Source organism: Aquila chrysaetos, chromosome 12 (assembly GCF_900496995.4).
Source record: "Aquila chrysaetos chrysaetos chromosome 12, bAquChr1.4, whole genome shotgun sequence".
In the NCBI taxonomy this organism is placed as follows: Eukaryota; Metazoa; Chordata; class Aves; order Accipitriformes; family Accipitridae; genus Aquila; species Aquila chrysaetos.
In genome coordinates this window covers 9,781,918-9,798,050 of record NC_044015.1, presented here as the reverse complement: position 1 = coordinate 9,798,050, position 16,133 = coordinate 9,781,918, and the positions used below count along the sequence as shown (strand labels likewise).

Below are 16,133 nucleotides of genomic sequence, written 5' to 3'. Positions count from 1 at the left end.
CGCGGGCCGGTTTGGCCCCACCCCCTACCCCGCCCCCAGTGGGCGGGGCGCGCGAGCGGCCCTAATAGGCGGCGGGCGGCGGCGGGCGGCCTGGCGGGCGATGTGGCGGCGGCGGCGGCGGGCTCGGGGCGGGGGGGGCGGCGGCGGGGAAGGGGGGGGGCCGCTGGTGGCCGGCGACGGTCCTGGTGCTGTCGCTGTCGCTGCCGGCGGCGCGGCCCCGCGGGCTGTACTCGACCACCGACCCTTTGGAGCTGCTGGGGACGGGGGCGGAGGGGCGGCTGCTGGGCTCCCCCAGCGCCTGGGCCGTCGAGTTCTTCGCCTCCTGGTGCGGGCACTGCGTCCACTTCGCGCCCACATGGCGGGCCTTGGCCCACGACCTCCGCGGTGAGTCCCCGGCCCGGCTGCCTGCCCCTGCTCTGTGCCCCGCTGCCCTGCTTCCCCCGTCCTTCCCCTCATCCCTGCCTGCCTGCCCCATCAGCACCCTCAAACCCTCCCTGTGTCCCCATCTCTGTCTTCTGTCAACACCTCATTTAATTTCCTGTGTCTCTGCCCCTGTGTCCTTATCAGCACCCTTAAATCCTTCCTGCATCCCTATCCGTTCTCCTGTCAGCACCCCTAAATCCTCTCTGTGCCCCTGCTCCCCCCATCAGCGTTCCGAAATCCCTCCTGTGTCCTTGTCCCATCATCCTCCTCTCCATCAGCACTCTTAAATCCTCCCTGCATCCTTGGCCCCGTCAGCACCGCTGCACCCCCTCAGCATCCTCCCCATCAGCACCCCTCAATCCCTTCTGCCCTACCCTCTATCAGCACCCCTAAATCCCCCAGCACCCCTGCCCCAGCCTCCCTGGAGCATCAGCCTGGTGGGAAGGCCCAAGCCCCCCCCGCCCCCCCCCCCCCCCCCGGTGATGGCCAGGCCTGGCTTAGCAGCATCCCTGGAGCCCCTTTGGCTGGGAGAAGCTCAGGCTGAGCCTGACCCAGGCATGGGGTGTCCTGCTGCCCCCCCCAGACCCCCCCTCAGCCCTGCTCTTCCCCGGTGCTTGCAGGGAGAGGCTGGCAGGGCGCTGGGGCCGGGCTCTGATCCCAGCTGGTTTGTTCTCAGCTTTGACCTTGATGCCTGGCCTGGCTGGTGCCCAACCCCACTTGGGGACCCGCACACCCCACTGCCGGGCCCCTCGCCCCACCAGGGCTCATCCTGCCTCCCCTGGCATCCCGGGGCGCGCACAGCTTCTCCCTGTTATTGCACTAATTGATATAGCGCGGTCGCTGCCGGTGAGTCAGGGCGCTGGCCGGGGCGGGTGTCCCGTCAGTCCCTCCGAGGGGATGCCATCCCTCCCAGGGGATGCCGTCAGCTCTCCCCAGCGGGGCAGGATGTGAGGAATGGGGTGCGTGCCCGGGCCCTGCAGGGGAGTGCCGGCTCTCCTGGTCCCCCTCCAAAATGAGGTCCCCCCAGGGCTCCTGGCTCCGGAGGCTGGACCGTGGATGGGGTGCCCGCAGAGGCAGGGTGGGGAAGCTGCCCCCGTGCCGCTTGGCATCCTTGCTGCTGTTCCCAAGGGTGGATTTTCGCAGGAGCAGGCTGGACAGGGAGGATGCCAATGCCGGGGTGACCTGCGGGCACCACGTGCCGATGAGTCCAGGAGCGTGCCTGGCTCCCTGCAGCAGGGCTTTGCACTGGCCCTCCTGTGTCACTGGTGCTGGGACAGCGGGAAGCGGCTCGTCTGCCCCGTCACCTGCGGCACAGGATGGTCCCAGCGGGTCCCTATCTCTGGCAGGCTCCCACCTAGGGCAGCATGGGCTCCATCCATGTGCCCGTGCCCCATCTCTCCCTGTCCGCTCAAATGAGAGGCTGGATGGTCTCTGGCTTGTGTCCTTTACACTAAAAAGAAGCCATTTCAGAGCTGTTATCTCCATTTTGCTGCTGGCTTTCAGAGACTGCTGCTTAAAATGCTTCCATGTCCCCTTTTCTTCATCTCTGTTTTACCCCAGGGACCCTCTCTGGGGAGGCAGTGGTGGAGAGATGCAGCAGGGGAGCAGATGCTCAGTACCTGGGCAGGCTCCGCCGTGGTGCCCCGGCCACTGTTTCTGGGTTATTCCCTCTTGGTTATCGACCATGTCCTTGGTCTGGGGTAAGACAAGCTGGAGCCCGTGTTCCCTGCTCTCCCCCAGCCGCGGTTAGCCATCCCTCCCCTTTTCCCGGCAGCCTTTTTCTGCTGGGGCAGAGGCTGGGCAGGCAGAACCTGACAGGCAGGCAGCTGCGGGCAGAGCTGCCTGTGCTTGGGCGCCGGGAAGGGCAGGGCGTGCAAAGTCTGGTCCCACCTCGCGCGGCTTTCCCCACGCTCCTGCCGCACAAAAAGTAGGGCACCAAACACCAACGCGGACTGCGGCTTTGGGTATTTGGGGCTTGGAAACCGTCGGTTGGTCTCCTGCGAGGCATGAGCCGTTTTAGGGCTGGGAGGGCTGTGTGCTGGCTCAGTGGGAGATCCCCACAGCGGTTGTGGGGAGCAGGGCGGTTTTTGGGGCTGCAGAGGGGCTGAGCTGTGCTGACTACGTTCTCTGTCCCTGCAGAGTGGAGGCCTGCGGTGATGCTGGCGGCCATTGACTGCGCCGACGAGGCCAACCAGCAAGTGTGTGCCGATTTTGGGATAACCGGCTTCCCCACGCTGAAGGTAAGGACCGTGTGTGCCGGGCACTTGCCTGGTTTCACTGTGCTTTGCCTTTTGGCCTGTCCCTCTCTTGCTTAATCAGATCAACAGTCCTATTGCACTAAAATATTCCCTTTGAGGCTCTGCAGGCTGAAGCTGTTTCATCCTTCCCCAAAACATAACTGTGGCCAGGCTGCAGCCGGCGCAACTGCTGGGTGATGTAGCAACAAGGAGGGGGAAAACCAAAATGCTGCTTTGTGGTGAAATGTAGAGGCCGGATCTCTCCTAGGATGGGGGATAGTCTGAAACCTGAATCGGAAAGGCTGCTGGAGGGCAGAGAGTGGTTGCAGGCGCAAGTTTCGGAGGAGCATGCAGGGGTGCTGCAGGAGGCTGCATGGGGCTCTCCTGAGAGCCTCCTGCGGTGGCTGGCGAGGTGCCGTTCCTCCTCCTGGGCCTGTGCCCAGCCCCTTAGCTGTGTCAATACACCGTTTTGTAGTGTTTCGCACTGCAAACAGAGCCTCGCTCCAACACAAGTAATAAAGCCGAAGCACTCCAGGTGCAGGCAGTGAAAGCCAGGGTCGCCTTGAGACGGAACGGGGGGGGATAAGGGTTTCGTCAGACATGCCCTCAGTCCTGGCTTACAGGCTCAGCCCAAGGTGGGGTCAGATTTGGGGGTTTGCCAGGCAGGTTGTCTTGTGCCTCAGCCCTGCCCTGAGGTGTCACCAAGCACCCACTGCCTGAGCACCAACCATCTGTGGGACATTGACCAAAAGGTCTCCTGGGGCAGGAAGGCAAGCTGATGTGGCAGTGCCAAGAAGTCACTTGCTTCACGTGCCCTGTCCTCACTAAACACCTTTTGCAAACAGCCCGTGCTCCCAGCCCAGCCTGCAAAGCAAATACCTGTCTGATGCAACCTGGTTTCGCTGCTCTGGCTGTATTGTGGGCACTGGAGCCACCGTGGGAGGCCAGGAGTGTGGAAAACCCCCCTTCTGCTTTGTGAGAGCTCTGGAGCAGGGAGATAGTGGTTTGCAGGACTGGGAAGGTCCCTGCTGTCTGCCAGTGCTCAGCCCTCGGCTGGACATGGCTCCTAGCCCATGCCTGCATTCCTCCCCTCCAGGGGTGCCCCACAAGATGGGGACGCGGCTGGGAGCTCCCTCTGTGGTGACTGGTGTTGGTTGGCATGCTGTAACATCGCGGGGAAACCGAGGCAGAGCTGGTCTGGGGGGAGCCTCTACATGCTGGGCTGCACTGCCTCCCTGTCCCACTCCAAACACTGTCACTCCTGTTTCCCCTTGTGGTTTTTCTTTTTTCCCCTTTCAGTTCTTCAGAGCTTTTAGCAAGAAGGCAGAGGATGGGATAAGGATTACCAGTGAGTATTCAGAGCCACGGGGTTTTCTTACCCCAGGTGTGAACGGCCGAGCTGCCCACACCCGCTGCGTGTTGGGACCTGAGGGAGCCCAGGCGGGCAGCTCAGAGCTGCTCCCCTTGGCTCAGCCCATGGGACCAGCCTCCCCAGGACTGACCCCTTGGCATCCTGTCCCCCTGCAGATCCCAGCGCCACTGTTGAGGACCTGCGCCATGCTATCATCACCAACCTTGAGCAGAGCCAGGACACCTGGCCGCCCGCCTGTCCTCCGCTGGAGCCGGCAAGGTAGGGACGGCATGACTGGGAGGTGGCTCTGGCCTCCGTCCGATGGAGAGCAGGTTTCTGGGGAAATCCTGAGCCAAAAATGAGCATGAGGCAGCTGCTGCATGACCCATGTCCTAAGGAGACACAGATGACCTGGCCAGTCTAGAGCCATTTACACGGCCCGGATGAGACGGGCCATGTTGTTGCATCTCCTAACAAACCTGCTCATCAGCCTTAATTAGAGCAAGCAGCACCTGGGCCGAGTACGTGGCAGTGCTGTGCCGTGCCAAGTGAGGCTGCTGCTGTTAGCAGCTTTTTCCTGCCCTGAGAAAGGGTTTTCTTGATTTGGTGCAAATTTGCTGGGATCTGAGTTGTCTTTGCCGGATGCAGGCAGTTGCTCCACTGTCCCAGGCAGGAAGCATTTGGCTTTCCCGAAGCGATGGTCAAACTGGGCATGTGCTTCAGGTCTCCAGTGCCTCTGTGTCCTAGCCAAAAAAAACAACAGCCCTGGTTCAAGTTCATTGCTTGTTTTTTTTTTTCCCCCAGGCAAGTGTGGAGATTTCTCCTGCCCTGCCCATGCTTTGTTTTCTGCCTTCTTGGCTGACCCTGGCAGGTCTTCTCAAAGCCTGTGAACTGGAGCAGAAAATTGGCCTGGAAATTTCAGCAGGGTGGCAGTGCCCACTCAGTGGGGCTGAATCTACACCGACATCCCCTGCCGAATCCCTGGGACAAGGGACAAGCTCCTTTGGGGCGGGGAGGGTAGAGCATCTGGCTGATGCCAAGGCACCTACTGCCATCCTCTTCTCTTTTGCAGCACGGACGAGGTTCGCACCTTCTTCCAGAGGAACAAGGACCAGTACCTGGCACTGATCTTCGAGAAGAGCAACTCCTTTGTGGGCAGAGAGGTGGGTACAGCTGCATTTATCCCCCATTTCTCTTGAAGCCCATGTCCCCGGTGCCCAATAACTCCTGGGTGCCTTGGGCAAGGAAGTCCTCTTCCAGCAGCCTCCCCTGTCAGCTTGCACACTGCTTTACAAGTGCAAAGTGTTATACAGGGTGCAAAATAGCCCTGCTGTACCCCTGGTGGGGCTGAGGTCCTGCCGCCCCCCCAACTGACCCCGGGGCTGCTGGGCTTGCAGGTGGCGCTGGACATGCTGCAGTACGAGAACGTGGCAGTGAGGAGGGTGCTGAGCAGTGAGGAGGAGCTTGTGGAGAAATTTGGCGTCAGCACCTTCCCCTCCGGCTACCTGCTCTTCCGCAATGGCTCCTTCTCCCGCCTGCCCGTGTGAGTGCAGGATATGGGGCGGGGGGGCATCTGGGGACCCTGGTGGGGTGCCAGGCTTGTGCCCCATCTCTCCACTCTCCTTTGTCATTGTGGGAAAGTTCGATAGGAAGGAGACAGTGGCTGGGTCGGGCAGGGGGCAGGAGACTGCTGGTGGGCACTGAACAGGGCTGCCAGCCCTGCCTGGAACTTGTGGAAGGGAAAATGGCTTGTGACCGAGCCCCATGAGCCCTCTGCCACATCTGCCTGGAGATGGCACAGCGTGGCTGCCTGGGGCTCAGCTCTGCTCCAGGTTGCATCCCAGGATAGCCGCTGCTGGGGCAGGTAGAGAGTATGGACCACCTCGCACTCATTCTGCAGGTCCAAGTTGCCTGTCTGGCTAAGCCTTTGGTCTCCTTTGCTTCCTCCTGGGGGCCAGGGACTGTTTGGGATGGAAGAGGGTCTTGCTTACAGCTTCTCCTTCCTTGCAGGCACATAGAGGCACGCTCCTTCTACACCTACTACCTGCGCATGCTCTCGGGAGTCACCCGCGGCTCCTACAAGCTGAACACAACTGTCAGCGCTTCCAACGAGACCAACACATCCCAGCCAAAGCGTGCTGACCGGTCAGACCTCCCCATCCATCATTTTGGGGCTGCGGGAGGCTGGGGCTGGCACAGGGAGGAGGTGCTATGGCCATGGGTGGGCAATGGGCCGGGACCGTGCCTTTCCCCTGGGAAAAAACCCAAATCGTGGCTGGGTCCCTGGGGGTGGCAATTAATGGGCTGATGGACCACCATGTTGTGCTGCCCATTCCAGCTCCAAGGTGTACGTGGCTGACCTGGAGTCCACGCTGCACTACTCACTGCGGGTGGAGGCTGCCCGCACTGCTGTGCTGTCGGGAGACCAGCTGGCCACCTTCAAGTGCTATGTGGCCATGTTGGTGAAGGTGAGGAACTTTTAGTGTTGGGAGAGGAACTGTCCACACCTCCATGTAGCTATTTATAAAGTGAAATGCAAACGCAGGGTGCGGGCCGCCACATCGTAGTGCTCACAGGTAGCGAAGCACGGCGGTCTCAGATGTGAGCCCTGTGTCCTGGTGCTCAGCGTGTCCCACGGCCTCCATGGGGCTGTCCCCATCCCCGTGGATCTCCCAAACTCAGCCCAGAGTCTCAACAGGAGCTGGAGAGTTTCAGACGAGACGTGGGGTGCCGGTATTGGTGGGCAGAGGAGGATCAACACTTGCAGGAGGTATTGAGGCAGTAGGTCTTTTTAGAAGAGACCCTGTCACCTGCTGGGGTGGCAGAGATGATCAGAGGGGTTTGTAACTCTGATCGTCTGACTTTGATGCTCGGCCTGGGGAGCTGATCTCTGTGGGCTCCTTTGATAATCCAGGAAGGGGACTCCCGCTCTGAGTCAGGCTCTGGAAGCGCCTAATATAAGGTCTCCTTTTTTCTTCTCTGTTGGGCTTGGTGAAACTGAAGTGTGTAGGAGCTTTGAGCCAGCAGAAGCAGGGCAGTTTAATTTCCTGGTGCGATGGAGAGCTGCGTTTGGCTGAGTTTTCCACTGCTGGGGTTGCAGGAGCCCTGTCCCCATCCCTGTCCCAGCCCAGGCTCCTTGGCAGACCTTCACCCAGCTATGCCCGCCGCCTTTGCTCCCTCCTTTGTTACCCAGGGTCTCACTCTCAGTTTGGACCTCACGTAGCCCTTGCTGATGCGCGAGACATCCCCTGCTCCCACCCCTGCCTGCTCTCCCTGAGCAAAGAGCTCCAAACACAAGCCACTGCTGCAACAAGTCTAAAGTCCTCAGCTCAGAGCTTTGTGTGGCTTTTCCTCTGCTTGCCCCCAGCTATCGCCCTCACTATTTCTCCCCTTAATGAGATCCATGGGGTTGTGGAAATAAATCCCCCATCGCACCAGCTCCTTCGCCAAGTGTATGAGTTGCTGGGGTGGCAGGGAGCAGCAGTGATTTTATTTGATCAGCTGCTTTTTCTTCCTGCAAACCTTCCCCTCGCTGGCCGAGCACTGGATTTGGCAAGGAGCCGAAGCTGCATCCCTGATGTGGGCAGGAGGCACCGGGGTGGTGGGTGGTGGGTGGTGGGTGCCAGGGCTTCCACGAGGATGCTGAGCCGGTGCTGCCATTGCCGTTGCCGTGCTCATCCACTGGACGGAGCAGCGTCCCCAGGATTGCTGGCAGCCCGGCTGGGCTCAGGCTGGGGGAGCTCAGCCAGCAGGTCCCAGCTTTAACTGCTGCCTTCCCAAGAGATAAAGAGGGAAGAAAAATTCTAACTTGGAAAGAAATGGTGCCTGGAAAGCAGGGAATTGTGCAGCAAAGCCTCCCACCAAAGGAGCCGGGGGGATGACTGTGTTTTGCAACAGAAATACCAGGTTGCTGATGAATTCCCCTGTGAATTTGGGGCTGTTGGTGTGATTCCCCATGGGCCCGGGGAGAACAGCTCAGACTTAGCAAAACGCTCCTTTCTTTCGATTCCTGGTCACTTTTCCTGTGTGCTGCTGGTCTCGTCCTCCCTGTGGGTCGATCCCTCTGTCTGTCTGTCCATCTGTGGCACATGCTGGTGGGCTGCCTCCTCTCCCTGGAGCGCCTGTGGTTTTAAAGTGCTGCTGCTAATCGGCTTTGTGCTGACTTATGGCCAGAGTGGCTTTTTGCCTCCCTCAGACGGGGCCAAGGTTCGGAGCCTGAACATGCACGCGGGGACCTCGCCACCGTGGGGGGCACACGCCACGGCCCCCAGCCCCTCGGGGCCAGGCACCAAAACCTTGCCAGGACCGCACTGCCCTCCAGCACATGCTGCCATAGAGGATACTGGTGCTGCCCAGTGCCTGTCCCGGTGAGCTGGGGGTGCCGACGGGCTGCCCCGCTGCTCCCAGGGCAGGGTCTTGGTTTCCTCACCTCTCTCCCCCCTCTGCAGTACTTCCCCGGGCGCCCCTGCGTGCAGACCTACCTGCAGTCCCTGGACGGCTGGCTGAGGAACTGGACGGAGCCTGAGCTGCCCCGCAGCGCCTTGAAGGAGGCCATGAAGAATAACAGAGATGTAAGGCACCCGTGGGCACCCTCTCCCCTCTCCCTCCCACCCTGCATCATCCACCAGCTCCATCACGCCGTGTCCGTCTGTCCTCCAGGCCTCCCACCCCGCCGTGCTCCCCACCAACGTGTCCTGGGTGGGCTGTCGGGGCAGTGAACCCCACTTCCGTGGCTACCCCTGTGGGCTCTGGACCGTCTTCCACCTGCTGACTGTCCAGGCTGCCCAGAGCGGCCCTGACAAAGGTATCGGTGTCCCTGGCGGGGTTTGGGTCTCGGGGAAGGGGTATCCGGACAGGTTGTGGCACGGGCAGGGATGCTGTGTGCAGGCAAAGGCTTGTCTCGCCCCGAGGAAGGTCTGCGGGGAGAGCCACAGAGTTGGGGTGTGGGGTTGCCACCTCAGCCGTGTGACCGTGGTGGTGGCACTGCGGGGTCCAGACTTGCTCTCTCGTCCCCCACTATCTTCTGCCTCTCCCTAGAGCTGCCGCTGGAGGTGCTGAGCGCCATGCGCTGCTACGTCCGGCACTTCTTTGGCTGCCAGGAGTGTGCCCAGCACTTTGAGGCCATGGCAGCTGAGTCCATGGATCGGGTGGCAGGCCGGGAGGAGGCTGTCCTCTGGCTCTGGTCCCACCACAACGAGGTCAACGCTCGCCTGGCGGGTAAGGGGGGCCGCGAGGAGGGAAGCCAGGGCGGCTTCCCAAAGGGAAAAGGGGAGGCGAGGTGGAGGAGCATCCCTCCTCCTGGATGGAGCTGGCAAATGGCTGCCTTAGGGTGCAGCCGTGGGGACATCCTGCTGTCATCATCCCCCATCACAGGGGACAGCAGCTGGCTGTGCAGCAACAGACTGCCCCGGAGATGCAGTTGAGCCTTACACGCTCCCCGCAGGGAGCTTCCCAAAGCTGCCGTGTGCCCTCGGAGGACCACTCCTCCCGAGACGGCTCCTCCAAATGTCCCCCTCCCTGTCGCCATCACCATCCCCAGCTGCTGGATGCTCCAGGGCGTTTATACCGGTACAGGGGGAGGGCTGCATTGCATGTCCCCTCTAACCCCCTCGCTGGCTCCACTCCCTGCAGGAGGTGACACGGAGGACCCCAAGTTCCCCAAGCTGCAGTGGCCTCCGCCAGACATGTGTCCCCAGTGCCACAAGGAGGAGCGGGGGGTGCACGCCTGGGACGAGCCAGCCGTGCTCACCTTCCTCAAGGCACACTTCTCCCCGGCCAACATCTACCCGGACTATGCCGAGGCCGACCCCATCGCCATGGTCAGGGAGGGGATGGGCGCCAGGCTGGGCACCGAGGGCCCGCGAGAGGAGAGGGAGAAGGAGGAGGAAGAGGAGGAAAAGGAGACGGAGGGCGAGATGAGAGCTCCGGGGCGACCGGGCTCCCCCGAGCCACGGCGTCCCAGCATCGTGCGGCTGAATCCCAAGCTGCGGGAGGTGAGCGAGGACATCGTGGACCTGGACTCCTTCAGCGAGCAGCACTTCAAGAGCCAGGCGCTGCGAGCAGCAGCCGGCCGGCGCCGGCGGCTCAGCAAGCGGGACACCATCGCCCTGCCCCGGGATGCCGGGGTGGGCCGGGAGCACCGGCGGGCTCCCAGTGTCCTGGTCCGGGAGGAGGAGGAGGTTAAGGAGGGCGTGCGGAGGAGCCCCTGGCTGCGGGTGCTCGGCTTGGGCTTCTCCCGTCTGGACATCAGCCTCTGCGTTGCCCTCTACTTCCTTTCCTCCATGTGCCTCCTGGGCATGTACACCTTCTTCCGCCTCCGCACCCGCGCCCGGAAAGGCCGCCCTGGCTTCCCTGTGGCCTGAGAGTGGTTGTGGGGGGCCAGGAGCTGTCCCCAGGGTGGGTGGGCTGCTGGGACAGCGTTTTGTCCCCCAGCAGGAAGGGGTTTGGTGTATCCCCGCTGGGACCTGCGCCCGTTTGCAGCAGTCGCCTCACCCAGGGTGGAGGCGAAGGCTAGAGGGCTCCTTTTAGGGGGAAGGAGGTGTCAGGGCATCCCCCTCTCAGGTTGTGGTGCCATGTTTTGGGTGCGTGGGAGCTGGGATGCTGGCAGCAGTTTGGATCTCAGCACCCAGCTGCCCTCGGGAGCTCCCCAGCGCTGGGCTGGTTTCAAACTGGGAAACCCAGTCCCATACTGGGGAACAGCCCTTTGGGGTTAAACCACTAGTGGGGCCAGGAGTGTGGGGGTTTAGCTCCCCCAAAAAGCTGGCACTGCTGGGTGGGGGGGGGCAGTCATGGGTTCAGCTGCATTTTGTGTGTCCCCCACTTTGAGACATGGACTGGGGCCCCCCTGCCTTTCCTCGCCCCCTCCCCGCGCTGTTGCTTGCTCTCTGCTTGTCTTAGTGGAATAAATTATTTTTGCCGACGCCAGCCCCGCTGTGTCGGCTGGTCCCTGCCATCCTCCTACCACCGGCTGTCCTCACTCCAGCCTCCCCCATCACCCTGGGAAGAGCACTGGCTTGGTTTAAATTCTTTAAATTTTTTTGTTACTATTGTATGTTTTCTCCTGCTTTATGCTTCTGGATGCACCTGTGGCCAGCTGCTCCCCATACAGCCGGCATGTCCCCATGGTTGAGGTGGCTCGTGGTTTGACCTCAAGCAGGGTGATGGGGAGGGAGCCTGGGGGGGGGCAGGAAGGAGCTGGAAAAAAGTTGGCACGAGCCATGGAGCTGCGGTTCGGTGCCGGCCGTGCCCATGATCCAGAGCAGGGAGACGTACGCGAGCATCCCTGCATCCCCCTGGGGACTGGGACCTCTGCAGGTGTGAGCCCCTTGTGCCTGTCCCCGATTCTCTCTGCCCTTTTATCCTTGTTAGGAATCATTAAGGAAAATGGTTGTTTTCCGGGGTCGGGGCCATCTGCTCTCCCGGCGCTGCTTAAATCCCCCTGTAACAAATTCATTGGGATTACGCTGCCCTCCCCTAATCCCGGCCCTTCCCCCCACACGGGGGATTTAAAAGGATTAGAGCCCGGCCGATAATAAACTTTATTAAGGGGGAGGAGGGGTGTCAATCCGATTTGGAGCCTTTTTCTTGATATCTTCACTTTGCCCAGGTGGGAGGTGAGGGCCTGCGGGATGGGGAAGGAGGGTGGCTGGCTCTGCTGCTGCCCAGGCACTGGGAGCTCTCACTCCTCTGGACCTTCATCCCTCACCTGCCCTTGAAATAAATTTTCTTGCTCCATTTTTTCTTCTTCTTTGGTGTCTGCGCACGGTCACGTCTCTGTGGGGTGTGGGGCTGGCGCTCCTGCCCTGCCACCGCTGGCCCGCTTGGCCTTGGCCATGTCACTTAGCTGGGCCCTCAGTGGCCTCATCCCGGCATGGAGGGGGGCTGCATCCCCCCAGCCGGGTGCCGGTCCTGCCCACTGCTGGGTGATAGATGGGGAAGGTCTCATGGCTGCAGCCCTGCTGCCTCCTTCTCCTTGATTTCCCTGGGGGGTTTATCCCCAACATCAATAACCCCCCATGCACCCCCTCCCCACCAGCTGCTCTCCTGCATGGGACCGAGGGCTTGTGCTGAGGGGCTGCCCGTGGTTATCCCCGGCCCCAAAATAGTTCGGTGGGGTTGCCAAAGCCGGGGACAGGCTGGGGGATGTATTAGGGCGCCTTTGGGGGATGCAGCAGGAGGGTGCAGGGGATTAGGGCTGGGGAGGTGGGTGCTGGGGTGGGGGAGGAGGGACCTGCTGGCAGGGGGGGCTAGCAGGCAGCCACAGGCAGGGCTGCCCAGATTAGCATCCCCGACAGGCCCGCTGGGGAGATTTACAGGACCGGGGAGCTAAAGCGGCCGTGCACGCAGGAAAAAGAGAGTCCAGTAAATAGACTTTCCGTAATCCTGTTTGGTGCAGTCCCAATCCTCCCGGCCCCAGCTCTCCCGGGCTGTGGCACCGGAGTGTCATCGTTCCGCCCCCACAGCAGCTGGGGAACCCCAATGCAGGGCACAAACGGGCCAGTGCAGGCAGCAGTGCAGGCAGGAGGCTGCTGCAGGGCTCAGTGCTACCTGGGGGAGTGTCCCCCACACTGTCCCCCACCCCGGGATCGTGACTTTGAGGCAGGCTCCCACCCAAGCCCTGGCACAGTGGGGAGCATCAAACTGTGCCATGGCCACACTCGCAGTGGGATGCGCTGTCCCGGGGGGGATCCCTGCTCCAAACTCCTTGAGGTGCCCTCCCTGATGGGGGTTACCCCTTCCCAGTGCCTCCACAAGCAGGGGCATCCCCGGGGCTAATTACCCAAATGGCCACAGGCTGGTGCGAGGCGGCTGCTATTCCCTAATACAATTTACCCTCAAGTGCAATTTAATTTTCCGCGAGGCCAGTGGCCGGCCCCCCCCCCCCCCCCGCCACGCACCCAGCCACCTTCCCACCCCTTCGGTACTCGCTCCCTCCTGCCTCACCCCTCTTCCCTTTCCCTCCTCGGCACGGGTGAGATCCTTTCTCCACCGGCATCCCCCCGTCTGCCCACGCTCGGGCCATAAAATCACCAGGGGTTCGCTTAATGTCGATTAATTTTCAATTACAACTAGCAACGCCCCATTCAGCAGCGCCTGCGAGGGTGAGAGGCTTTCTCCAGCCGCTGGTGAGTACCCGGGTCTCGCTGTGCTTGTCCTCATGCCAGGCCACCCCTGGCAATGGGGGCCGGGGGGGGGGGTGTGAGGGGGAGGCAGGGTCACAGGTAATTATTGGGGTAATTAATAAGTGGGGAGCAGTGGGGGCCACTGGCGGGCTGCGCATATGGGGGCTGGGAGTGCTGTGGCCGGCGCTGCCTGGAGGGGAGGCAACCCCATGCCAAACTGTGGCTATGGCAGCTTTGGCCCCGTAAGGGTGTCCCCCCGCTTGGGCTGGAGGAGCTGGTTTCGTCACGCAAGGGGACTCTGAGAGGTGGGCTGAGACCTGGCAAACTCACTGCGTGGGTGGTATGAAGCCTTGCTGTCGGCTGGGCTCCCTAGCCCACTCTGAGCCCACTCAGGCTTTGCCAATGGGGGACATGACTGCGCTCGCACCCCCCCAGCCATGGGCCAGGTGTGGGTTTTCTTTGCAAACCCTGATTCTGCCCTGAAACATCCCTGTTGCGCTTGGGAATGATGCACCAATGTCCCCATCGGTGACACACTGCGCTTGGTGTCCCCAGTTCCCGTGTGCCCAGAGCTGGGGCACGCGACGGGAGGCTGGGTCTGAGTCTAGGCAAAGGCTCTGAGGTTTACCTGCTTTTTTATTATTAATTAACACTGACAGGGAAGGTGCAGGAGCACCATCCCTGCTCGTCTGTGGGTTTTGCATAGTTGTGTCATGTTGCTCATGTCTTCATCTGGCTGCAGGGCCAGAGGGGGTTCAGGCAACGCCAAGGAAGGAGCGGGGCATCTGTGCGGGGCCAGAGCTCCCCCAAAACTGGCACAGAAATACAACCTGCTGAAAATCGTGACATTCACACTTCTGCAGGCTGGTCACCACCAGCCCTCAGCTCTGTTTCAGCTCTGAGAGGAGGACAAAACCTGGTGGGGGGGGCATTTCACACCCATCATGTGTAAACCCCCCCTCCTCAGGCAGCGCGAGGACCCAGCAGCACCCTGGGTGGCACAAAGGGGGGTTGCTCATGCCTACCTCCACCATCCTCTCCTCCCTGAATGCCGGGATAACGGAGTGGGTGTGCTGGGGAAAGCAAACCCAAAGGAGATCAAAAAACCCCAAAGCAACCAAAAAACCCCCAAAAGAGACCAAAAAAATCCCAAAGCGACAAACAAACCCCCAAAGCAACCAAAAAAACCCCCCAAAGAGATGAAAAAACCACCAAGGCAAGGAACAGATGGACAGCAGGAAGAATAGAGGGGGACAAAGCAATACTACAAGGGGAGGAAGGGATGAAGGCTCTACTGGGAAGATGTGATGAGCCAAGAGTGAGCAGGGAGGAGGATGCTGGTGGTTTTTGGGTGTTTTTTCTAGTGGGCACTCGTGGTGGCAGCCCCCCCCCCCAGCAGCAGGATGCTCCCCTGAGGTGAAGGCTTGGTGCTGCGTGATTCCCTTTGCCTGCTTGTTGCTGCCATGAGTGATTCGGAGCCGGGCAGAGGGGGGCTGGATCAATCTGGCAAAGCAGAAAAATGAATGAAAATTGAATTCCCCGAGGAGAAGGGGGTGGGGGGAGCTGTTATCCTGGTTGAGAGATAAATCAGAGCGTGCCAGAGAGGGAGGGACAGAGATGACTCCCAGCAGCACTGGAATAATTAGGGAAATAGGTTGGAAATGTAAAGTGGTGGGACAGGGAAGCCACAGGGCAGTGTGTGTCCGGCTAAACTTCTCCCGTAAATCTGCCTTAGGGACCTGCTTTTCTGTGTCCCCGGGCTGGGAGCCATGCTCCCACACTGCTGGCTGGCTGGGGACCATGTAGGGGGGACGGCAGTCCCTACCCCAAGGGGCTGGGGAGCGCAGGTGGCCAGGGGCGGCGGGGGCCTGGATGAGCTTAATGCACTTAAGAGCCAGCACTTGATTTAGGGGAGAAGGGGAGGAGATGGGAGAAGGGGCTGGGATTCACCTCCCCCACGGTGGGGAACCAATTTTGGGGTTTGGTGGACTGTGGGGGTGGGGGCTCACTCCTGCAATGAGCGCACACCGGTCTCTGCCTAGTGGTGTGAGAAGAGCCAGCTGGGGTTTTGCTGGTAAAATGAAGCTTTGGGGTTAAAAACCAGCACCTCATTATAAAAATACTGTTTTTTCCTAAGGAACCATCAGGCTTAATACACTTCTTAGGTTTTATTACTTTTATTTTTAAACAACATGCTTTTCTCCAATTGCTGGCGTGTCCTACCCACACATTTCCCAAGGGGCTGGATCAAGTTTTTTTCAGGTGGGAAAAGCCTCTTCCTCGTTTGCATTTCAGCGTGGAAACGAAGGCATGGAAAGGGCACGTGAGCCGAGGGCAGCTGCGCGCTCGGCTGGGCTGAGCACCCTTCCCTCCCCTCCCAGTGCTGCCATGTGTGCCACCTCGGAGGTTTCACCCGCCTTGGGCAGGCTCAGTGCTCTAAGCACCCCTTAGTCAGGCAGAGTGGGACATCACAGCACATCGGGGCTGTTTGGCGCCGTCATCACCAAGATGGTGACACGGTGAGCATCAGGAAGGGTGATGCTCTAAGCACCCACGCTGGCTAATTTGGGCTGCATTTCGGTGATTTTTCCTTTGCTGCTGGGTACCGCCACCTCTTGACGTGTTGGTTTTGCTCTGGTACTCATCGATGGGGTTGCCCTGGGGTTTTCCCTCAGCAAAGCCCTGTGGGGATTGTTCTGGAAGCCATAGTCATGCCAAGCCCTTTGCCCCGTGCCTTTGGCATCGCCACCCTTGTGCCGCAGCAGCCGGCAAACGGGCTGTCGGGTTGGGCGTGCTGCAGTACTGCGGAGCTGGGTTGGCTCTTTCCGTGCCCAGATGTGTCCCTGCGGGAGTTGCTGTTGGGAAGAGCCCCGGGACACGGTGCGTTCCAGCGCCCAGTTGAAGCAGAGCTTGCCATGGCCCTGCCTGGCGCTGGGGTTGCCCACGGAGGGGGGAAATATCTCATGTCGACACAGCGGCAAGGGGATGGTGATGTGCCGG

The 16,133-nt window shown here is 60.8% G+C and overlaps 1 protein-coding gene across 1 annotated transcript; it reads left to right on the top strand.

Annotated features, from left to right (window-relative positions):
* Positions 1–100: 100 nt before the first annotated feature.
* On the top strand, positions 101–11,745 carry QSOX1 (quiescin sulfhydryl oxidase 1). The gene is given in 13 exon segments (XM_030033709.2): positions 101–162; positions 164–384; positions 2,563–2,663; positions 3,960–4,008; positions 4,188–4,290; positions 5,084–5,174; positions 5,409–5,554; positions 6,022–6,156; positions 6,350–6,479; positions 8,460–8,582; positions 8,671–8,815; positions 9,049–9,228; positions 9,643–11,745. Coding segments are annotated over 13 exon segments (2,217 nt in total). The 3' UTR covers positions 10,374–11,745.
* The last annotated feature ends 4,388 nt before the right edge of the window (positions 11,746–16,133 follow it).